At 38.7% G+C, this 26,290-nt stretch overlaps 1 protein-coding gene and 1 long non-coding RNA gene across 2 annotated transcripts; both read right to left on the reverse strand.

The window, feature by feature from the left end:
- Positions 1-23,685, reverse strand: LOC136421709 (uncharacterized). Its single transcript, XM_066409195.1, has 10 exons — positions 23,579-23,685; positions 10,518-10,824; positions 9,954-10,036; positions 9,157-9,297; positions 8,501-8,598; positions 7,046-7,187; positions 6,120-6,184; positions 5,654-5,688; positions 4,441-4,584; positions 1-2,267 (listed from the first exon to the last, which is right to left on the reverse strand). Exons 2-10 carry the CDS (start codon positions 10,728-10,730, stop codon positions 2,115-2,117), a joined length of 1,074 nt encoding a protein of 357 aa, XP_066265292.1. The 5' UTR covers positions 10,731-10,824; positions 23,579-23,685; the 3' UTR covers positions 1-2,114.
- On the reverse strand, positions 14,448-16,815 carry LOC136421652 (uncharacterized). Its single transcript, XR_010753483.1, has 2 exons — positions 16,114-16,815; positions 14,448-15,448 (listed from the first exon to the last, which is right to left on the reverse strand). It is a non-coding gene; the product is annotated as an uncharacterized lncRNA (long non-coding RNA).
- Positions 23,686-26,290: the final 2,605 nt, after the last annotated feature.

Here is a 26,290-nt window from a genome sequence, read left to right on the forward strand (position 1 = left end):
TTTCTTTTCCCCGATTCTCCATGTATTTGAAGTTCTTTGTACATACATATCATGTAGACTACAGGTTTATAGGTTTGTATATACAATACTGTAGGGTTGTGCTTCTGTGCAACGGCCATGTGCGTTGGCAGCGCCCCCTGACGTCCCACCTTAGAACTACAGGCTCGTTTGTCATTGTCACAGGTAATATTTTGTGCATACTACAACTGGCTTATTTTGTGGTAAATTATATAGAGTATAGATAAATATACAATATATTGATAATTTAATATACAAATGAATTGTGATAAATGTCATTCAACATTGTTTAACAATAAGTCAATTTACAACCTTAATAAATATTCACCTTGATAAATATCAGTGACCGTAAAAGAACGAAACTCTTCAAATTCTTTCCATCATTAAAAACCAACCAAAAAATAAAAGAAATATTATAATAATCAACATACATGTCACATAATCCATGATCTGTACATGAGCAAAACTAATAACTGTACTACTATATTTACAAGCTATTTCAATATTTTGTAAGGGGTACAGTTTTGTTTAAAGTTATCCAAAGTAACTTAACATATATCTACTCATTCCTCTTTTTCCTCACATAAAATCAAAAACTTTCACCAATCTTAACATAAAACAGTATCTTGCAGGTACACTGCAAAAGTTACAGCTAAATTAAAACAATAACAATATGTCCTGAAATATTCATAATTCAACAGCAAACTACGAGTTACAGGCCCCTTTTCAAAACTCAAAATTTCTGTGGCTCAAAAAAACAACAAAGTTTTGAAAAGAACCCTGAACTGTTGGAATGTGAACCTGAAATAGTATACCTCATGATTTCTTTCAAGTCTACACAGCAGAAATCATATTAAGCGATATTTCTACATTTGCAATTCTACTTTCTAACTCGATACAAATCCTGAAACAATACTTCAGTATCTATTTATTTCCATTTTCGTCTTCATAATTTCAGGTACATTTGACACTATAAGCTCTATTTGCTGAGCACCATCACAAACTTTTATCTTCGAATGTTACTAATTGACAACATGTGGCTTGAAGTTGTAAAAGTTTGACATTGTTGTAACATCATTGTGGAAAATATGAATAATAACGATACAAGCATCAAATATAAGACATTTGGTTGTGTATCTGCTTTTAACATTAACACACAATGTTTCATAATTTTCAAACCTTCTTATGTCACAATCCTGATATCATCATTGATAATTTCAACATAAATCCCTGGGCAATTAAAATTTCCTACATCCAGATTTCAAAGGAAATATAAAGTTTACAGAAACAGTCACAAAAGTCATGATTCTATAGAACATCAACATAATCTTTGAAAAGCAGAGAAAAGGGAATAAAACAACTTTTTCCTCACATCAGGTGTTTGCTACCTCATCTGAGTAATTTACTGTCACAAAAATCTTTCAAAATCAAAAATACACGTAAAAAAAAGTTGAATTCTTTTTAGAAGGCATCATTGGTAAGAATGCGGACTCATCACTAAATTCGAAATAAAAAAAATCTGAAAACAGATCTCTCACTACAGTTTTCAAATGGTACACTGGTATGATACCACTATTATTAGCACATATCGATATTCAGTCCAAAATCTGAATAACATCGGACAATTTCATTCATACATATTTATACAATAAGTTCACACTTTGACAACATTTATGGACAACACCAACTACATACTCATTTCTTGGTCTACATGTATTTTCTTGTCAGAAAACCATGAGTTTCCAAGCTTAAACTTTTTAAATAGTTACCTGCAAAATTATTCACACGTTGTCCATAAAATTTCTTCCAAGGTGGGAAAAAGCTTTGGAAGAGAAGTATTGAGAAAAATGCTGAATTTTCCTACTATTTTCAGTCAAGCCATTCAAAGAAACAAGTGATAATAAGTTGGTGCAACAATAGAACATTTACAAGAGCTAGGCTTGACAGTTGTACACTTTAGCACTTTTATGAGAAGCATTTATACATGATAAAGCTTTTTGATATTCCACTGATTTCAGCAGGTAACCATAATATCATAATGTAAGGTGTGTTCATGATTAGGATGTCTGTCGTTTTTTTTAACCAAACTGCAGGTTCTAGACGGAAGGAAGCGGGCTGGTTTCCTCCTCGTGGATCGGAGGCAGGACAGGGAAGGAGCGGCTGCTGTGTAGCGCCGCCGGACTGCTCGTCGGGTTCTGCAGTCGGCGGTAACGGTTCCCGCGCTGGGGGCTGAACACTGACGTGTACGTCTGTTTGTATGGACACAGAGGAATGTAATATTAAATCAAAATGATATGGAAAACAAAAGCTGAAGATAGTGTAACAGGAAGTAAAGTTCAGAGTTGTCAGAAAAAGTAATGTACTCTCACTCACTCACTCTCTCCCATAGCTTATTCAGCCGTCGGGGCAGCATAGGTTTCTGTGAAGGCTCTCCACTGCTGGCAGTATGTACAGTATATGCCAATTATTTGTATACCTTTTTTCTGTATATTTCGTCTTTCTGTATAGAATTCCAAAACACCAAACCATTTACCATTCACTCAATTGTAAAATCAATGCATATCTGTATAACCCATAGTCGTAAAGTTCGGGGTACTGTATAGAATCGTGTCCGATTTTATCATAAAATGACCAATAACTATAGGCTTAATTTTGGATTTGCATTGTAGTTTCGGGAGTGAGGACGCCGTCTACCGTTCAACAATCACATTCTTTTGCTACTCGCTATTGTCATGCTTGCAGACAATCGATATCGGTGCCTTTGACATACGGTGATCTCATTAAAAACCTGTTTTTCAAGACTCAAGCGACGAAAGTGAACAAAAATACGAAAAGAAAAACATGATTTTTGTCGGAGCATTTGAGCCTCTACGCTGTATTTTGCTGCGATTTACCGTTATTTGTGGCCGTATTCGGCGGAGAACCTATTCCTCAGATTCTTTCCCCGTGAAAATTCTGCTTATATAGCGTAGATGAATCGTATTTTACGTCGCGACTTCAGAAAAAATAAAGCGGCGAAGGCCGGGTGACGCAGGGCGGCCATCTTTGTGTACTCATTGATATGCATTTTTCTACGCGCTGATTGGTTCACGTCATAAAACCTGTGCTCTGATTGGTTGACTGTAAGATTTCACGTGATCAACATGCGGCGGGAGTTTTTTATGTGGCAGGAGTTTCCCACGCAGTTCGGGCTTATCTGAACAAAATGGATCGCGTATTTAATCCAATATTGTGACGCTAAGATCGACGAAAAGGTTGGATTGTACTTTGATTAAAATTTTGCAAAATAAAGTTGTGATATCGTTAATGTGTTTGTGTGTCTTGCTCAAAATCCTATTCGCCCCCCCCCCCCTTCCCTCCTTCGGGACGTCAATATCGCTAGTTCGGACAGTCGTATAGTTCGGACAGTCGTATAATTTGCGCTGACAAATGGGCTATACAGATATGCGGAATCTACTGTATAGACATTTGTTTGAAACCGTTACTGTGTCCATACAGATGTATAGACACAGAAACGGTTTCCATTTACAACTTGAAGGTTGATAAAGTACTTATTCTGACAGCTATGAACTTTACTTCCTGTCACAGTCTCAAAGGTTGATAAATAACTTCTCCTGGGAACTCTGAATTTCACTTCCTGTCACTCTGACAACTCTCACCTTCACTTCCTGTCATACTGTGGTGAATGTGACTAGAATATGGAAAATACACAATGCAGAAACACAGACAAACAAACAAACTGAATAAAATACCACTGTTCAATAATACATGTACATACGCACATGAACAAACACACAGTCAAACACATGTACACACAGAAACACACACACACACAGAAACACACACACACACAAACACACCCACATACACAAGCATACACACAATCACACACACACACACACACACAAACACACAAAAAATACACACACACACACACACACTCACACACATACACACACACACACACAAAGACACACACACACACAAAGACATGCCCAAACAATACATCATTCTCTTGAGATGACCTCAAAATGTAATACTGTTTACAACATGTTTTATGTACTTTGTACCTTGTACAATTGTTGTGCATATATATCACATATATATTGGGGGGTGTCCCTGTGGTGTACTGGTCTGTGCTTCTGTTACTTACCACATCTGGTTCTGATTACTTGGAACCAGAAGGCCAGAGTTCAACTCCCGGGAAGGGCACCTCTGGACAAGAGGCGCATTGAGTCATACCAAAGACCTTATAGAAATGGTACATACTTCTGAGACTGTCACAGTATATATATGGAAGTTAAACACACTCCACTGCATGCCAGTGGACTAGCCCCCTGCTGCAGTGATTGCACCACAGTGTGGCACAGGGCTATGAAACGGGGATGAACTTTTTAACTAATATTTGATAGCTGTACTGACCCCATCCTCTGCCCAGCTAGAGTCGAAGTCTGTGGACGCGGGCTCGACAGGGTGGAACACACACATCATGGTCCAGATGGGCAACATGAACTTCAGCAGCTCCAACAGGGCATAGATCAGGGAGTAGAACCACTGGCTATGCAGCTGGGGAACAGAGCACAAGGGTTACAATTAGGGGTGGATACCGGTTCAGCTTAATAAGGTCCCAGTCCAGGTTTAGGTCCAGAGATCTAGGTTCAGGTCCGGACCTGAACCTGATCCTGTCTAGATGACATGTTTTGTTTTATTAAACCAATATTAAGCATAGCGAATTAAGACTGACATGCATGACTGTAAAAGTTTCTTGGTGAGAAGACTTTTAAGGCAAACCAGTATTTAATATTTGAATGTTGCACTTATTTTACATTGTATATGCCTTTTCTTCTCATAGGGAGACTCAAAACACTTTTCATCAAACAAAATAGATAAATATATTTGTACTTTGTTCAGTTTTTTTTTGGACTCAGGTTTTTGGCTTTTACTATTCAGGTTTTTTGGACTCGGTTCTTGGATGTTATATACATTGTAGGTCCGAATCAGGTCCAGCGAACCGGTATCCACCCCTAGTTACAATCACATACTGTAATTCTTGATTTGTTAACTGTTACTTACTTTTAGCTGATTTGACGGTCACTAGTCAACCACTAAAATTTCATCATCGCTAATATTTGATCACTAATATTTGAGACTGTAATGTTTGTTCCCACCATTGAAATCAAGTTCCATGACCTACTCCATTTTCCCCTAACTGCTATATTTTCCTGCCGCTATATTAAAGCGATTTACAGTACTGTAAATGCAGAAATGTTTGCGGGGATTTAATTTGGCGGTAGGGAGAAAATGGACTGTTTGCGGTGGTTTTGAGTTTGTGTTTGAAACAATAGTGGTGCGCTACAGTCACACAATGGAATGGCGTTTCGTGGTGGTTTTAAGTTCACAGTAAAGAGCATTTACAGAAGTTGGTACACAGGCGGTTAGCATTTCTTGCAAAAACAAGATACATGTATCTTACTAACAACTTTTCTATTACATTTTACTTGACATCATTTTAATTTGATCAAGACTAGTTTTTCCACAATGTTTTTTTCTGTTCTCTTCAATTTTGTTCCTTCACACAGCATTTTGTCATAAATGTTTCAAGCTGACAAGCAGTCATGAAAAAAAGAATACTTACAAAGACACCACTGCAACCGTTATCTTCATCTGCCCCTAAAATAGGATGCAAATATGAGATGCATTACTTTAACAAAGTTCTCACTTTAACAGAGTTCTTACTTAACAAAGTAAACTTACATTTTGTACATGAAAAAGACACTAATCATACACAAAATATGACTGGTTTATTCGTTGAATCTTTTCGAGCCCAAAAGGGCTGAATTGCGGAATTCATTACAAAGCGTTGGTTCTCTTATATACACAATAAAATACTAATACAACAATTAAATCTCACGGCACATTAAAGTCGACACTATACTGTATACATAAAAGTCCATTACATCTATGTAATGATTTTGTACATTTACATACTTTGTTGATAAGATTGAAGGTAATGTTCAAATAGTTTCTATCTTTATCATGTAATATAAGTCTTGGCCCTCAAACAACATTTCATCCTATTGTATAAAGATTATATTACTTACATATTAACATGTTGATGTCATAAATAAGTGTGATGGTAGCAGACAGCTCAAACACGCCGATCAACCTGAAATTCAAATCAGAAATATGGTTGTCAGTTCAACATTCAGGCAATGTCAATCAAAAGTCCCTACCCACCTACGCCCCTAAACAGAAAAATTGAAACAATTTGTCAAAACTCACAGAAACATTCGTATGAGAACTAGAATGAACATTTTACAAATGGCAGACATTTCTAAAATGATAACAATAATTATTACAACAACACTTACCGTAGCGTTATCAATTTGAGGTTTTCATTTCAACATCAACTTAAGTATACTATACGATAATGGGGAAGAAGTAGAAAATTAAACTAGTTTCAAAGGATTAGTCATTCAGTACAGTGGTATCACATTACAGTTCTCTTTCTTTTGTTAGAATCAAATAAAGGAAAACTGCTACATGATACCATATTTTGGGTTAATGGCACATGTGCTTTAAGCCCCCGTCACAAATAAGAAATTCAGCCCGGCCGACGTGTTGGCGAGCTTCAAATGTGCATTTTCGGCCGAAGTATGGCCAACGTCCTGTCGATTATGCAGGCTTCGACTTGAAGCGATTTTTAGAAATAAAAGTTGATCCAAATATTGGCCTTTTACCAGGTTAGTCGATACTGACTTTGTCCATGTCCAAGAGATGGTGCCATCTCATGGGGGATCTTAAGTTTTTAGTGTTTGACAGCCATCGCCCGAGATTTTCATTGGAAAATATTGTCGACGCTCTGGCGATTTTGAAATTCGTCGAGCTCTGGGCGATCTACAAAGTCGGCCAACGCTCACATGAATTGTGACCACCCCTAGTCTTTTTCTTTCTCTTCTACAGTATATTTTGTTTTAATGCAAAGAAAAAGAACTCCATTTTTGAACGACAGTATGATGTTTCTCACCCCCACAAGTCGCGTTTCTGTTCTCTCCTGGTCTCGGCTTGTGTGCTGATCTTGTTGAGTTTTTTGGTGATGTAAATCCCTGAGACGAGAAACAACTGCACCAGAACGAACTCCATGGAGGACAGCAGGATCCATTCTGGCTCTGTAACAGGAAAAACAACACTGCAACTTACACTGTAAGGCCATGTTGATTTGATTATATGGATGACATCTGTACAGGCATCAATGTGCGTCTGTTTTAAAATTTAAAAAAAATGTTTGCAACCATACTGTAAACCATACACAGCAGCTAGAAATTGTGTAAATATATGCCGTAATTTTTTTCAAAAATTGGATAACGGAGTTCACACTATGTCATGGAATGCCAAATTTAATTCCAAAGACAAAGAAGAAGATTGTAAAAAACAATAATAAAGAATATATTGTTCGGTATACATGTACCATACTCTTTGTGTTAAGTCATTTGTTAAAACCAGGCTTTTAGCTAGGATTTTTAGACTATAATGTTCAACTACAAGTATTCTGTATCTGTATAGCCAGTATAACTGCCCTTCGGCGCAACACACTAGCTTCGCAGGCATGCGGCGCAGCAGCAGCTTATCATATTACACTGAATAACCTATCACACTTAATCTCTGCACCATGTACAAGTATGACTTAAAAGACAATAAAATGAACAAAACATAAAAAAAGATTTGTTCTAGATCTTGATCTATGAAATTCACGGCTCGAAATAGTGGGTGTATGCATGTGCACTGGTGCACCTAGATATTTTTGTACTCTATAGGGTAAAGGTTCTATTGTGACTAGCATACAGAATATTATTGAAATGTAAGTATCAGAAAAAGCAATATAACCTTTTGTTGTACTTTATTTGATGTACTGCTTGCTTGAAATTTGAAATCTGGATAGAATTACCGATTGAAATTCTAAGAGAGGCAGTAGTGTCAAACTTATGTTTTGCTGACATTTAATTTCATTTTATGTGGTGCACCAATTTTTTTTCTGTGCACCTAATTTTTGGTTGCGTGCAGCAGTGCATTTATTTTCAAAAAAGACTTTCGAGCCCTGAAATTTGTTGAGCAATCTGTTTAATCTTCAGTGGCTCAGTGGTTGCAGCCTCTAGTGCAATGAGGTTACAGACAAACAGACATTCCCTTTCTGTATCTGTATCTGTACAGCCGGTATAACCGCCCTTTGGCGTAACACACCAGCTTCGCAGGCACGCGGCACGGCAGCAGCTGGTTATATTTCACACTTTGCACAACTTAAAAGACAATGAAACAATCATAACATAAAGATTTGTTCTTGATCTATGAAATTTGTTGAGCGATCTGTTAAACTTTCAGTTGCTCGGTGGTCGCAGCCTCTAGTGCAATGGAGATCTAAAAAAACAAAAAAAAAAAAAACAACAAATACATGTAGGTGCAACAGAACAACAGAAGTTGTATTTACCTCTACAGTCTACCCATGAGGACCTGGCATCCAACATCCCCATCACTGTAATAACTGTGAAGTAAATAAAGGCCAGCACAAACAGGGGACCAACAACTCTGCAGAAAAAGAAACGATATGAAAAATTAGATACATGTACATGTACATGGTCTTTTTGTGAACAGAAAATACATCTCAACAATGAAAAACGAATTAAAAGAAAACTTCTGCAACGTATAGATTCAATACATAATTTTTTGTTGATTGGTTACAAATGTCTTCCAGATCCATTTTAATAAATTGATGTACAGTCTTCCAGATCCATTTTAATGTAGTCAAAACTGCAAGAAGACCACCACCCAGGGGTCTGATAAAATCTGGTTTATGTGGACAAGTGGTCACTATTGACAGGATTCTTAATGCTTGTGTCAATGGAAAAAAAAATTATCATAGGGACCACCAAAAAGTGGTCACATTGGCCAGGTGGTCCTTATGTAGAGGTGGTCAAATATACAGATTTGACTGTACTGACAATTTTTGTATAGGCCATCCACAGTGTAAAAATATGTTCCTATGAATTTTATGATGGTAAAATGGAGCTATGCATAGCACACCATCTAGCTGTTTTTTTTCATTATTGCAGGTAAAAAAAGAGGTCCTGCTTTGTGTATATGTACCTTGAGGAGAGTTGTTCTTTTCTGGTGACCCTTGCAGCCAGACAGCAATAAACATGGCAGACCACAAGGAACTGGATCAGCTTCAAGTACTGCAGCCCAAACTCTATCTGGGTGTACTTGGCATAGATCCAATGGATTGCACTGAAAAAGAACAAAACAGGGACCTCATTACTTATCCAAAAATCTAAATCATGGATTTATTGAATCTTCGCCCTGAACTGTTCCTAGTAGTAACGCAACCCAACTGCTTGGTCATCTAGATGTGGATCCGTGAACCTGAGTTTGATCCTAGGGTCAGCGCCAGCTTGGACATGTTGTAAGGGATTGCATTCATCCTTTCGGATGGTGACGTAAAGCCAGCAGCCCCGTGTATAAGGGAGCTTCCTGCATTAGCCTTAAGTGTCAAACCTCTGCATGTTTAAGAACCCAACACACTTTTAGAGAAGAGTAATGGTAAATAGCGAAGCCGCAATCCACTTTACTATAAAAAAATATCATGCTTTACCTCAATTGAGGAGGTATGCATATGAGTACTTTACTTTACCCTTTTGACTTGTGACTGAATACATTTCAGACTTCCATACTTCAAAACATATTGGTTGTCAAAAAATGTATTGTTAGATGTGGCCTATCATCATTATCAGCCAAAGTTGCATCGATGCTCCTCATTTTGATAGTACAAAAACTTGAGTTAAAAAAGAAAACAGAATAGGATGATAGTGCAATATTTTTTACTGAACCACCCCCTTCCGACAACCCTGCATGGTTTGGTCCGTCTCCAAGGCAACAGTACCCACCATAAGACACACTCCACCAGTGCTGTGTAGAAGATGATGTACTGATGTACTGTTCTCTGGTTCTTCTGATGGAGACGGCACAACTGCACAACAACAAACAAACAAAACAAAAACAAATTATATCTCAGTTGTAGAAAAAGGCTGAAAATGACAACAAGAAACTACAACATATCTATTGTCAAGTCTGACAGTAAGGCAATTGACAGAATAACTGATTTTAAAAAAAATTCCCATGGTCCCTCATCACTTTATCTACTAATGAAGATTTACATATCATAAGGTACACATACAATGTAGTAACATACATGTATGATAAGCAATTATTACATGAAACTTTTCAGACTTCATTCAATTCAAGCATTTGTTTTCCTTGTAATTTTTTTTTTGTGGCAAAATTTGTATTTGCAAATCGTGTACTCCCAAAATAGTACCGATTAGTTGACATACATGTAGCAACATTTTTCAAGTCCCCTCACAGACACTTCTCAAATAAAAGCACACCCTGGAATGAAAATTTCAAAATTGACATTCAAGAACAACAAAAAAAGGCTAAAACAACGATACCTTGGCAGCACAAAGTAGCCCTGTCACAGTCACAAACAGCGTCATGAGACCGCTGCGGACGCACGCGGTCGTGTCGAACCGCTCGAAACATCCCTTACACGCCACATCGAGGCTGTCGTTACCGATGGGCTTGAAGGGGTCGGTATGGTTTCCGTGGTGGAAGTGTACCATGATGCCATCCCGTATGTAACCATGTTGCCATAGCGATGACATGATTGACAGTTAGGAGAGAGAGGTGAGGTTCTAGGTTGTATTTCTTGTTACATGGTTTCACTGGTAGGCTCTCAATGTTGACTGTAGGGTGCTTCTGAGGAAAATAAAGACAGGAAAACACATAATTAGCATTATCGAAATTAGTCAATATTCTTCCACATATACAGATTAAATCAAAGAAAAATAAAACAATGAAATTCTACATTAGAATAATTTAGCATATTACAGAAAAATGAATGTTTCTATCGTTGACAAAAATGTGCTAGTTGTATGTTTTCTGTCTTATTGTTAGACCAAATGGTAACTTTTTTCTAATACTTTCATACCTTTGTAGCTTCAACAATATGCAGTTGAATGCAAAAATGTTTTAGTCAAAATTAGAAAATGACAAAAGAACTAACGGCTTCATTTTTTGAAATATTGGTAACAGATACAATTGTACACATAGAGCTGTGTACCTAAACAAATTTTAGGTACAGGTACAGGTACATGGGTTTATTAGGTACAAGTCCGGACCTGAACCTGTACCTAAAATAAGGGTAAAAGCATGTTTGAACTGGTAAAAACATATAATTTTTATTTTATATTTAATTGTGCTAGGTATAATTTTTATGAAAACACTGATGAAAATTTGACTCCAGCTTTGCAAATGTGTTTTATGTGCTGGAGTATGGTATAGATGTGCTTTAGTGCACTGCCGCAGTAATTTCATAGTAATTTTATCTGTCAAAGTGGCCATCCCCTGACTCAGGCTTGACCTGATTATTACCTTCCAGTAGGGTTCAGGTATTTTGGACCTGTACCTAATTGATCGTACCCGGAATACTGTCAAAGGAATTAACATATATATATGCGCAGCAGACAGAGCATGTGTATTTATGCTAATTTTTGTAGCTATGACCTTAAGCTTTCACTATATGCACATGACATTGACTCATAACACCGATACTTGGCTCTAGTTCAAGGTTGCCTGGGTTTCTGGGAAAGCCATCATGGATCTCTCTATAGAAACATATTATTAGCAATAAATGATAAGACACAAGGGATTGGGTGTGTCCTTAGACAAATTGAAAACAGATGACTCTATAGTGTTTAATTATAAATTCCATTCATGTATTACTCCGAGTGGGTACCAAGGATTTTTAAAAGCCTGAATAAAAAAGATAATATAAAAATTTTACCTTCCTTGAAGCGTGTTACTTAATAAGGTGAGACAGGAAATTTAAAGGAAGAACCTGTCTATCAGATGTACGCAGGAGGTCGATAATGAGGATGTGAAACTTAAGGTTGGTCACGCAGTATGAGTCATATTAGGAACTTTCATTTTCACTTCCTCCAGGCTGACTGCCAAGAATGGGACCACTCTCTAAAATGCAACTTACTATTATGAATTTGTTAGTAATTATAATGTGTAGTGAATAATGAAATATATATATATATATACGGACTGTCTTGCTATATTTTCATAATCTTCCACTTAAGCGAGAATCAGGATGATTCTTGATGACGATGATTTCCAGAAGACACATGTACTTGAGAATAGAACAATGCATGCAACTAACTTAATAATATGCTAATCATATTTCAAAGGGATGAAACAATGTAATGCTTTTTAAAATGAAAAAATGAAATAAAAAATACATATTCTTAACATATGTTTATCTTTTAACATCTTCTCATGTTACTATCTGGTCATTTGGTCAAAATTTTCAAACTTTTTGAGTACAGATTTATAAAAATACACAATCATGTGTTGTTGTTTTTTAACTGAAGCACTGATCATGACTCGGCAAAGCAGGTCACTGAACTTTAGTAAGAAAGTTTAATCACGCTTCCTTCCACTGTAGTGAACAAACATGGCTGAAGTCCAAAACAACAAACCCAGTTCCATGCCCAAGGTAGTTACTAGTAAGTAACTTAAGGTAGGGTGACAAAGTTTAGACTACATCAAGACAATGGTGACACACTGCGCACGTGTACTCTAAATCTTGAAATATTAACGGTAATGCCGCAGCAAGTACATTTTGAAATGGGAAAAATATGTCGTGTTGTAGCCTTGAGTGCAGATGTAGTTGGTAAAAGTAAAGCGGTCGAACCTCATGAGGAGGAAGCATGACGCTTTTTCGTTAGCTAGTAGTGCAATGCGACTTCGCTACTGCTCGCGTTTTTGGCCAAGCACACTGGGTCTAACACAGAAAGCTCCCTCATATATGGGGCCGCCAGCTTTATGCCACCATCAGAAATGGCGAATGCAATCCCTTACATTTACAACATGTCCGAGCTGGAGTCGACCAATAGTATCAAACTCGGGCCCTAGGATCAACGGAATTTGATCCAGATGGCGAAGCAGCGGGGTTGCGTTACTGCTTGCGCCACGAGGACAATGCTATCACTATTATTAGTAGTACTTAGGCTACTATGCTAGTACTATCACCTAGTTACAGTAACTGTACTTCTTAACCCTCTCCCTGCTGCCTAACTCTGATATCAATAGGGAATTGGGTGCCAACCGGCTACTTCAGTGTGCTAAAGGTTAAAGTTGCTGTGACCTACTCTCATCTCCCAAATAAACATACCCCCCGGAATAAACATACCCCCTGGACAAATTTTCAAAATCTAATAAACATACCCCCCGGAATAAACATACCCCCCGGAAAATTACCAAATTGACACGTTGACTGTGTCCATGCTACTTCTGTCTTAGGGAAAGAAGATGATAAGCAGGTAGGTTCTTTTTATTTACATATTCTATATAAGTATGTAAATAATGAACCGAATAACTGTAGATATCTTGTTCAAATTATAATCATTTTCTCCACTTTTGGAAAAATTGGGCATAGGTTCCCCGCGGGGGCCAACGGTGCTTCAAATTCAACAAGTGAAAATGTACATGATACATGTACTTTCTACTTGGAACTTGAACCAAGTGATCAAGGAAAATTGTTGTATAAACTGGCATATCATTAAAACACAAGTAGTTGCCAAACTTCTCAGTTCACTTGCATGGACAACACCTTGTACAAATGTATCAACATTTAGAACTTGAACAGAAAATTACCATATCCTGAATATCTGATGAAAATACAAGTATTACGTATTTGTAAAAGCTATGTAGAAAAGGTTGAACTATGACATGTATGATGTTACTGGTACTTTTTTCTTGCTCAACTTTCCATTTATCATGTATGCATTGCATATAGAAACATGGATTAATTTTGTAAACATTACTAGAAGTAATACTTTCCACAAAATCACATTATTATAAAGAACATTATCATAATTCTCCTTGATTGTGTTGTTGCAATCCAAATAATTTCAAATCCAAAAATTACCCTTGATGTATGCAGAAAAATCTTTCATTTTGAGAAACTTAGTTGTCAACAAATTCATTGTTTAGATGTGAGAAATCTCAGGCTTGTTCTATTTTGTGCTCTCTCTTTCTGATCAAAAGTTCCTTGGTTACATCTAAAACTAGGGGTAGTACACAAAAATTTCAAACTCTTCATATCTTTTTAAACTTGGTGTCATCTGATAGGTATTTGTGAAAGAAACAGAATGGTTTTTGTTTAAACAAAATCGGACATACCGTTAGCGAGTTACGGCCCATCAAAGGTCTGAGAATTAGTCCTCAAATTCTCCGGAATCCGTAAAAAACGTTGAAATGTAATATCTTAAAACTGTCATAACTCAGTAATAATTCACAATAGAAGCACCAAATAAGCTGCATTCTCTTTATTTACAATGATATTAACAGGCCCTTAAAGCTTGTAGCTCTGCCTTCATCATTTCTTTAGATTTCTCATATCAAAATATCACCAAAAGTGGGAAAAAATGGACATGGGAACAGGACATCTTAGCGTGCAGAGACTAAGTCGGCTAATTAAATATGCAAGATTGCGATATCTCTGTAACCGTACAATATACAAGGAAACAACTTGGCATACATGGGCTCTGTAACATGCTGAATCTAAATAAGGCCACGAAATATACATATTTGCTTCAGAAATTATGAATTATGATGAATAATTGATTTCCTGAGGTAATGTGATGCGCGTCCGCTAATTAAATATGCGAACTTTCCATATCTTCCCTATACTTGAAGATAAAAGAAAAAAACTTGGTACATAGAGGTTTAGACACATGCTGATTTCAAATCTAGCCTCAAAAATATAATCTGATCCAGGAATAATGAACTACATGTATTACCAAATGCTATATATTTACATTTGTACACACCGATATCATTCATCGTACAATCTGCAATATTGGTCCGACAATTCAATATCCAGCACTCATTTAATTTCTTCCCCTTTTTTCACTGCAGGACTTCGTTTTCTTGTTGCAGGGCAGTTGCGTGGCACAGTATTTATTGTATTGTACATGTATTACATTTTAATTTTACGGGAATCAGACAACTGGATCATGGAACAGGTGGACATTGCTTCTCCGGTCTGGAACTATTTCTACAGTACAGTTGAATCAACTACAAAAGCTAAATCTACTTTTGTATGGTTTTTCTATCCAGCTGAGATAACCTAGACACACACATGCTGATCACTACTAGGGGTAGAAGTTACTGAAGTTCACTCTCTTTATGTACCAAAACTACAAAGTTATTAACGGCAAATAGAATATCTAGTCTCGTCTTCTGTTTCACTGGCAGTTCTGTCATGTCTGTTGGGTCTTTATCACTTTCCTCCTCTTCACTCTCTTCATTCCTGTGTCAAAAGAGAAAATGTCTGTTGAAATTCAAACTATATATTACATGCACATGGCAGACACAAATTTCAAACAATCTATGATGAGATAAATATGAAACTTGGATACTTGGGTATTTACAGTTTACCGGTATTCCCTCCATTAGCTATCATACATATACTAGTATACTAAGTAGTACTAGTAATTGCATACAATAATAAAGGCTATCATTCATTATAAATGTAACAACTTAATAAAATTGACAGACCAGCATAGTTCTGTTAAGTGAGGTTTATACTTTTACTCAATAAAATAAATTACAACGGAAACTACGACTCGAGTAGACGGCAGCTGGGCATCCCCGCCGCCCCCCTCCCCCTAGCAGTGACAGCAGAAGGTGAGGATAGCAAGTACAGTTTTCTGCATTTTAAGCTTAGATTACGGCACTAGCAAAAAAAACAGGAACCAAATGCGTCCACAGGGCGTTGAAAATGATTCATAGTAATCATACATGCAACCACTGGCACGAAAATCCACGTAAAAACGGCAAATTCAAATCATTTGAGCTACCGGCATGCGGCATACAGAAACAACAGTGTTTACCGTTAATCATGCGGCCAAATTTGACATAAAAATACCCCAAAACCCACATAAAACTACGTAAAGACTTGGAAAAAGACATTACCTGGCATTTGGGTGGTAGAAGTGTCCGTATTTTGGCCCGATGCCGACGTAATCGGCTCCGAACTACAGCGGTTGGTAGCGCCCGGGCCGCCGGCCGCCATCTTGCTTCCTTCCCCCAAAAAAAGACTCGTAATGGTGAAAGTAGGAGCCGATTCGGAGCCCACCATGGCTCGAATATATGCGAATTTGGTACCAAAATAACGACAATCTCTTGAATTTTCCCACGATATAAGTGGCTAAAAATTTTTTAAAGGGTACCATCGTCCGCAATTTCGATTTGAAATATTAAAATGTGAATATTTTCACCCATGAAAGTCGCACAAGCTGGCCACTTACATGAAGTTGAAGCTCGTAATGTTGGCTACAAATTGGCGACTATCTTTCTTGTTTACGAGTGACGTAACGCTCCGTATTTGGACCGGAGCGGAGCCGGCCCTCCCCAAGTGCGTGACCGGGAAGTGGGTCCGCCTGCTCCCGAGGGCGAAACGCGCGTAACCCGATGGGCGATTTCTCGCTTATGGTTGACGGTATTTTAGTAAATCTTTCACAGATATTGAGTTAAGAACCTTCTTCAACTACTGATATAAAAATGTAAGCGATTTTTGACCGTTATGTATCAGATCGTACGCCTTGAATTTGGCTCATTTTTCGGTTTTGACGGGCCCGGAGAATAAATTTCGGTCTGTGCGCCACCCCTACTAAAACATTGCCACAAACCACAGGGTTCTCATGTTACACATCAAAGCGTGAGTCAGAAGGAGCGGCAACGAACACAGGAACACAGACAGTAAGGGGCGGGGCTAACAGAGAGCTACATGAAGTTCTGAGAATACTCAGCCAATTTGTTTGTAGGGGAGTGATTTTTGTCAAAACATCGTAGGTGATAATTACTGAAAATAGATTGCAATTCAGTGTTGTTTATCAACTATTAAGTGGGAATTCACTTTGTTGAAATGCCACACATTTCTGACAACGACAAAATAGTTTTATTGGAAGATCAAAAGCAAGCAAAAAGAGCTGTTTCCCATTGGTAGAAGTGAGCTCTTCCGTCCGTGGGAAACTTCTAGTGGCGTGCGTTACTGTACTGTGGCGATTTTCCAAGGGCTGAATTTTCATGTTTGTGGTAGGAACCGTAGGATTTAAATGTTTTCGTAGATTTTAAACTTAAAGTATTATTCAGTTTTTAATGCTAAGACACTGTTATAATGTGGTGTTATTTTCATATTCTACAAGTTTTGAGGAAAGGCTGTATTTCACGTGAGTAGAATTTACATGCGACTCAATCGTAACTTCAGCATTCACGGTGTTGATTACGTTGTTCTTTTGGCAATGTTTTCGTCTTTTTCGAGCGCAAATTTTGCGTCTCTGTAAGAATTAAGATGGTCTAGAACGAAAAAAGACTGTCAATGTTGTTTATATGCAAAATAGATTTCAAAACTTAAGTGTGGCGTCTTATTTTGTCTGAGATAACAACATTTACTTTGTAGCGAGATCGACTGACATGTTAGTACCGCCAGGATTTCACGAATGCCGGGTCATAGCGGCAGGGAAATCAACGCCGCTAGGCCGAAAAATGGCAAATTATGAGCAAAAATGTCGGGGAAATATGGGCAGGAAAGCCCAAACTTTCGATTTTGATGGGATCCCTGGTTAGCAAAACTCTGATTTTCAAAAAATTAATAAACGTACTGTCCAAAATAAGAACGTACTGGGTGGATTTTGAGGCTGAAAAAAATAAACGTACCGGTACGTTTATTTGGGAGATGAGAGTAATTGTAACTTATCAGTTCTTGTAGTCACGTTCCCACGAAACTCACCATGTCACGTGTACGCTACAGTAAATAAATTTAAGTTTGCGTGGTTTTTATTTCCTACTAAGGGGAAAATCGAGTGTTCGTGGTGGTTTTAGGTTCGCGGCAGCGCTATAGTCACATGCTGCTACGGTATCGGACAAAAATGTTTGCGGTTGTTTTCAGTTCGCAGTGAAAACCGCAAACATAAACCACTGCGAACATTTCTGCATTTACAGTAACAGATGTCGACACTCCTTTTGCCTTGATACTATAATAATTGTTTTGAATGCAAACTCTATGCTATTCTTAATTTTCACAGTACCATGAACAAAATCTGCAGTACACGTGCACTGTGACATCACAGAAAACTGCCAACAAGACAGCCATACAGCTGTGGAACAACTTGACCTTTAGAATTAGAGTCACTTAAAATGGATCTCAAGTCTCCTACAAGGAGAGACTTAATCAAAGCAGTCTTTGCAATTTTGGCCGACGCCCAGTTTCTCTGGGTTCAACGACCTGATTGAATAGCTGCATATACAAAAGCTTGAGTCTCAAAGTAGAGCTGTTCTAGTGGCCTAGAATTTCTCCTTCCTTAGGCCACACCATTTTAATTTCTTGGTTAACGGAATTCTAAAAAAAATGAGGAAAACAGAATCTCAGAGGAAACTTTGTACTTTGGTGCTCACAATTTCAGGGAGTGAACAGGGTCAGGTGCAAGTTTTCACCCCAGCCTTCTGTTTTCATGATTTTTTTGCTAAAATCAACACAACAAAACCAAGAAATTAAATTGGCCATGGTGTGGCCTTACCTTACAGTGAATTTTGAAATATTTACCCTTTCCATCAATGAATCATACATTGTAGCCGTTTTACAGTTAAAATGTACATGTATATGCCTTTGATGGCCTATGGTACATGTACATGTATCAAATTCTTACTGTTACATAAAACTTGAAAGGGATCTGAAACTGTTACATTATGTGAGACACACAATCTGCCTTGCAAAAATGAAACAACGTTTCAAGGGAACAACATTGCATGAATGCAAGTCTTAAACATTGATAGTACAATACCCAAATGCATGTGCAACCCAAATATTAAGATAGCCAAAGTTCATTCCCATCCCTTAATAATAATAGCTACCAATACCATACATCAATACAACATCTCGGACTGAGTCTATGAAAATTCAATGCAAATGTAAGAAACTTACAGTCTTCAAAGTCGCAGCTATAGCCTCCAGGTACTTACCGGTAGTACTGGTAATGTTACAGGTTGTAACAATAATAGATGTGCTAGCGGTACCGGCATGTGTACCAAAACATGTGTGTCTACATGTGAGCTTGGAACCCAGAGTAGAGTTACTGAATCTGTTTACCCCATTTTCCTGCTCTGTGATTGGCTGAGAGCACCGGTAAAATTTGCATGGCCCAAATAACAAGCTAACTGTATCTGGTCAACACTTGGTCTACGTGCCAGTCCAAAGTATATGTTTGTCCTTTCTCTCACCGTGTGTTCATTTATGATTATGTAACCCCTTAAAAGGGGGCAAGGACGATTCTAAGGGATAAGGAGGCCACACATTACTAATACTATACTGTAAATGAAGAAATGTTCGCGGTGGTTTTATGTTCACGGTTTCGCGGTGAACTTTCTGCGCGAACTTAAAACTACCGCGAAATTTTTGCCCACCTATGACTGTAGCGCTACTACAACGCGAACTTAAAACCACCGCGAGCACTCCATTTTTCTCCTACAGCGAAATAAAAACCACACAAACTTAAACGCATTTACAGTAGTCTAAAGTCCTGCATGCCTTATCGGCCATGTTAGCTATTCTAGTCATGTGCCCGACCTTACAATGACCCTGGTTACAATTTGCATACCTACATACATTAGTGGCCCACACCTGTTTCTAATGAATTCCTTGTAATTAGCTACTATAATTTGTCATCTTAATTTCAATCACTGTTTTTTTATCCTGGAAGTGAATATGTATCAAGGTATGACTGTAACCGCCTCTGTGAAAATGAAACCGTCCCAAACGGCCGAACGCCGTCTGTGACGGGCGTCCACTGAAATTCGATGCGTCCTGAATTATGACTGCAGACCGACTTGGACGGGTTGTAAATCTCTTGATGACACGTCTTGGACGGTCTGAACGGCCTGAAAAACGCCGGACGCGTCTAGATTGGCTCATTTGACGGCGTCGTTGACGCCGTAGAAAACGTCCCAGACGTCTTGGACGGCGTCCGCGCGGGCCCCCCGCCGGGTTGCAGGCGCCGCCCGGGGACGCTAGGGACGGGCGCCGAACAAACGGCGTTTCTGACGCGGACGCGTCTAGATTGGCTCATTTGACGGCGTCGTTGACGTCGTAGAAAACGTCCCAGACGTCCTGGACCGCGTCCGCGTGGGCCCCCCCCCCCCCCCAGGGGCGGGCGCAAACGGCGTCAATTTTCCCGTGCTAATCCTTGCTGCTGTGCGCATGCTTGCTCCGTTTTGAGACGCGGTTTCTGACGGCGTCCGGACATGGCTTTGATTTTTATGGCCGCTTGGGGCAACAAAATATGCAGCCAGACTGGCGTAGTAGACCACCCACGGCCGCCATGGCCTCAGACTGGAAGCTAAATTAAATGAATTTCTTATAACATTGCTCCGCGGTTAAAAAACATTGTTTAACACAGCGGCGCATCTTTGTGAAATTCAATCCGGCCTTTGAAGTTTGACTGCGTGCGCCGGCTGAAAGTTTGATTGACGTCACCAGGACGGGCGCGCACAAGTCATCAAGGGTGGGTGCAAATTCTTTAAAAAAATTTTGATCTTTTCTATTGTCTCATGAATGTGCATAATCAATCTAGAAATAAGACAGGAGATAGTCTAAATATGTATTCTACAGTATCCTTATGTTATTTGTATTTTGTGGGGTCCAAACAAGATCCTCAGTTTGATAATTGCTACCCCGTAATCGGAGTCGGAAGGGCGGTAAGATTCTGCCAGACATGCCTCGTGTTGGTGGGTTGAAATCATTTTCTGTTGTCGAGATATACATTTTCACAGCATCTTCATCGTTTATTAAAACAACAGATATTGTAAACAGGTATTCTACAATTCTTATGTGCCTTTTTCCCCCGTGGTATTTAATAGCAACATCCTATTTTATAATTTCTTTCGTAAGTGGGGAGGGCACCGTGAGACCTCGTCGGAAATGATCTGCCTTTGTATCATTGTAACGAAACATCAACATGAAATGCTTGTTCACTTACCAGTCTCCGCTAATATAAACTCAGCCAGCTTGATAAAACTCAGCTTCTTTGGTGATATCCCTTTTTTCTGCCGACGGAAGTTTGTTGACTTTCGAACCACCTCCTTGTTCGAACCAAGATCGCAGCGGCGGGCCCGCCACGGCAAATAATGTTCTTAACATGATTCTTCTCACAATCGACGTCTTGTTTGGCAATATAAACTCAGTCACCGGAATAAAACCAAACCCCGGATGTTTTAGAAAGAGTATGCTGCTTTTAGAAGTAAATTGCATCCTCAAAAAGTGCGCGAAATCCAAGAAATGGGCCAAAAAATACAGCAAAACGAGCACTGACTGAACAAATGGTCTGTAACAGTTAACGGTCAAATCGAAACTACACGCGGCTCAAATTTGCGCATGTGCAGAAGCTGAAAACGTGCTTTTCACACGTTAAAAATGACGACAGGCGGAAGTGTCGGGTGAATAATTATTTTATAGCCCCGTCGGACGCTGTTTCTGACGTTTCCAGCGGGCAGGGAAGCCGCCCCGACGTCCAACTAACAGACGGGCAGGACGGCCTGAACGCGCGCGACGTGTCCGCCGCCGTTTCTGACAGGACAGACGGCCTCGGACGGGCTCCGACGCACTAAAACGCTCTTAGACGGCGTCCAAACATTTTAGACGGCTTCTTTTTTCACAGAGGCGATAACATGAAATCATTAAATCTTTTAATCTTTGCACAGCATTGTTGGTTGAAAAACATCAAATCTTGTTTTTTTTTTTTTAGTATCCAATAATTTTCTTAAAGTTAAACCACCACATGACATAACACACCAGGTTTGTACTGAACAGCTTGTACTACAAATCCGGATAAACATATTTGATCCACTCATACCAGGAAGGATCCCTACTCTTTTCAATAAGACCCCGTTCACACTCAAAAAGTTTATTCCGATTATTAGATGTGATAGAATTGATCCGATCGCAATTGATTTTTGTAGTGTGAACGCTCCGGATCACGATTGATGTTCCCTGGATCGGATTGTTTGGATCCACCTCCCGGAGGTAGTTTGGGGAGGATCAATCCTATCCTATCAAATATCGAGTGTGAACGCAACTACGATTGATTCTATCGCGATTGTCTCACAGTAAATGTACCAAGTACAATGTTGTCCCACCAATCGTCGCTTCATTCAAGCTCCCAGATTGTCCTGTGACTCCAGTCTACAGCTCTTGCCGCGTTCATTACCTGTACTATACAGCTAGGCCAATATACAAAAGCCTTTGTTATAACATCATGTGCAAATAAATGAGAATATCTTAACTGCCCTAGTTAGTGACTAGGGCAGATAAGACATTCTTGTTCATTCGCACGTGAATAGAAGTTAGACCCCCATTCCGCTGGACAGGGGTCACGCTGCAACCTCACTGCAACCTAAGTTGATCTTGTGTAACCCTTGACTTCATCATTGGAAAATTAATCATGCAAAATTTTAAGTATGGCTAAAAAGAAAACAAAAAAACAAAAAGGGTAGATGATCCATTTTCATCTACGATTTTATCTACGAACTTTTTTGAGCACGCTGTCAAATTGCTCGGTCACAGAGTGGTCGCCGCCCTAGCGGAATGGTTGAGTTAATGATTTAACTAGTAAAAGTTATGTAACATAACCCAGAACATGGGACATAACAACGGCTATGAAAGACTGGTAAACTTGACAACAGTCAAGTAACACGAGAAAGGCGCAATGACATCAATATGGCAATCAAAGATGGCAGACTTCACCCCCTTAAGCACACAAAATTTTGTGTCCTGGCCAACGCAAAAAAAAATTATGTTATAGGCAAGGACATGTGCGTGTTTCTTTCCTTCATACAGTATTTATAATATCATATTGTCCTCATAACTGAACCAAGCGTAACCCAGCACCAAGCGACCACGTCAAGCGATGTAAAAAAAGGACAACAACAACAACAACACATTCATTAGGAAAGAAATACACGCATACAAGTTAGCCAAAAATAATCACTCTATCCGGATTTCTTTGGTAGAAGTAACAAACTTCCTTCTTATTACTAATTATTACCTACTTATCCTCTAAACTTACGAATCAACAACAACTCAACAACAACAACAATCGCCCCCCTCCCACCCATGATTCAGCAAGGCGCCATGACACTTGTTTACAAACACCAAGGATTTCCTCCAAAATAAAAACAATGTTTGAAAATCGTCAGATCGAGATATTTGTTCGGTATTTCTTTTACATTACATATAAAATTCAAATTCAAGTATTTATCTAGTAAATGTACAAAATACATATGAAAAGAAGGACAGAAAATACCGGCACATGCTACACACATGAGGACGTAAATTTTTCCCCGACTATACTACGCATTTTAACCCCAAATTTCTCTTCAAAATACCAACCTTTCAACCTCTCTTGAAGCACTACTCTACAATAACTGCTTGAGGTGTCCTTCAGGCTCGGTACCGGTCGAAATCCTTCACAAATTGTCCACAAAATGAAGAAAATATGTTAGGATTTTTGTAACGTTGCAGAATATGGCGAAACTAAAATACGCACTGCTAAGGGCGGGTCGTGTGGGGTAAATGCGTCATCACGGTTCGACCAATCAGAGAAGATTACGTCATCAGAATGGAATGTCGCGCCATTGAGTCAGCGCGTGATTTCCCGCCAAAATCTGACTCAACCGTCCAGGGAACTGATCATGAAAAATTTATGGTATTATTTTTGTTTCCGGTATATTTTGAACATGATATGTACGGTCATTATTTGACTTGCATCTGGGCTTTTTTTTTAGATAAAACTAGAGTTCCGCGACCTCATACCTTCGCCAAATGATTTTAACCTTTATGACTGACGTATTTAGAAGTGTTTCTCATCAATCGATAAATCATACCAGTTGATCGTCTTCACCCAAATAACAGAAGTTGTCCAAAGTATGAGCTTATCAAAGAAGGTTATGCTAACATTTATCATCAATTATGCATAGCATAATTTGATTCAACGATGTTCATTCACATTCACATAACTTTCAAATGCCACAAGTATGAAATTGCCATCATTTACCTGTATGCAATTATAGTAGTTTCTCATTTATTATGCCAATTACGCCTACAATTGCATATTTTCTATCAAATTCCTCTCTTCCTCAGTTAGAGATGTCACATATTTGAATAGTCATATCATGGAACAAAGCGGGTTTTAAAACCGTCTCATTAGTTATGCAAATTAGAATTTGATTTGCATAATTATATCCAATCATACAAAGCATCACGTAAGCTATCTACATACCAAAAATCATTACCATCCATCAAGCCCATCTTGAGTTATAGTATTTTCTCATTAATTATGCAAATGAGGTCTTCATTTGCAAAGTTGATATCTATCAATATTTCTCTCCTCCTCAGTTACATATGTCACATGTTTGAGAGTCCTATCATGGAATTTGGCGGCTGTATAAACTTTCATCATTAATTATGCAAATTAGATACTGATTTGCATAATAAGTATCTAATCATGAACATCATCACTCAAGCTATCTACTTACTAAAAATCCTGACCATTCATCAGGCCCTTCTTGAGTAATTCCCTTTTGAAAGTCTGAAGCAAAACCTGCTCCTGCAGTTCCAAAAAAGCCGGTAGGGGGGCAAAACCTATACCATTTACTCTCAGTCCAAAGAGCTATATCTACCACTCAAAAACCAGGACCATAGCATGTCCAGAATATGAGATATCAAAAAAGGAAGTTCTGCTGCAGTATCGTAACAAGCCGCTGGGGGACCCAAAATCTAATCATTTCCAAGTCTCATCAAGACCTACCCACCTACCAAATATCAACACAATCCATCCAAGCCTTCTCGAGTTATGCTGTTTGTTACAAACACACACACACACACAAACACACAAACACACAAACGCTACCCTCTCCATAACCTTCTCGGCGAAGGTTAAAATGCACTATGTGTCTACTCTTCTCCCAGACTGACTGAACAAGCTAGTGCCCCAGCGACACCATGCGGAAATAAGCAGAACGGCAAGACATTGTAAGATTTACACAGCTACTGAGCTAGCTAATCAAAACGGTATCAAAAGCTTGCTTAATTTTTTTTTCACGATAAATTTTCAGGAGTACATATAAGGTGTAATCTCCTTTGCGACACGGCCGTCTAAACAATTCGTCTCAGGGAGAAAAAAAAAACGCCGTGAGCTTTTTCTGTGTCATGTAAGGTTTCTTCAAGCTGTGTATGTATGTTTCTTCTGTGACCTGTCGCGGTTTCAGTGTTATACGGGTGCGGCTGCAACTAAGAGATAAGGACCTATCAAAGCTTTAACTACTATGGTATGCAGTATGTAATTGTTTTCAATACACACCCATAGCCGTGACTAGATCAGCTTTTGTAATTTTGCAATTGCTGTCGCTAATAACTGAATAAGCTAGTCTGAGGATTAGACATGTTGAATGTGAATAAGCTAGGCGTATTCACTTATACGTACTCTCCAAGCAGAGGAGGGGTTTCGGGTGTTTTTTTACGTGTTTTTAGGCGTTTTTGTTGGGCTTTCTACTTTGTCATCTTTTTTTTTTTTGTGGGTTGGTTATACAAAAAAAAAAGATGACGATGTAGAAAGCCCGACAAAAACGCCTGAAAACAGCCAAAACCCCTCCTCTCCATGGGGAGTAATATTCACAGGCGTAACCACGAATTCCTTTAGTCTCTACCAGACTAACTATTTGCCAGCTATAGGGAGAATACTTGCCAGGGAATTTTGGCCACCAGAGGGTTTTATTCGCAAGAGCTGGAATTATTAATCTTACCGTGAAACGACTCTACTGGTCAATTATTAGTTCTTTTGTCGAATTCTACGATTCATACCCCCGTAGGAAGGCCTGGTGGCGGCTATCACATTGATAGCATTTCATAGTCACTTTGAACTTTGTATCAAATCAATTATTAAGGGTTAATGACCCGTACCGAGGTGTATATGCCTCCTTCGCAGACTTTTTGGAACGACAGTGTCTATATATATAGAGAGAGTTGACATAACTCCCTCGGCGGCGAAAGTCCCTTGCCGGCATTAGAGAACCTAGGCCCGTGCAAGAAATCGGGTAACACCCC

The sequence above is a fragment of the Branchiostoma lanceolatum genome, chromosome 16 (genome assembly GCF_035083965.1).
Source record: "Branchiostoma lanceolatum isolate klBraLanc5 chromosome 16, klBraLanc5.hap2, whole genome shotgun sequence".
Classification (NCBI taxonomy): domain Eukaryota; kingdom Metazoa; phylum Chordata; class Leptocardii; order Amphioxiformes; family Branchiostomatidae; genus Branchiostoma; species Branchiostoma lanceolatum.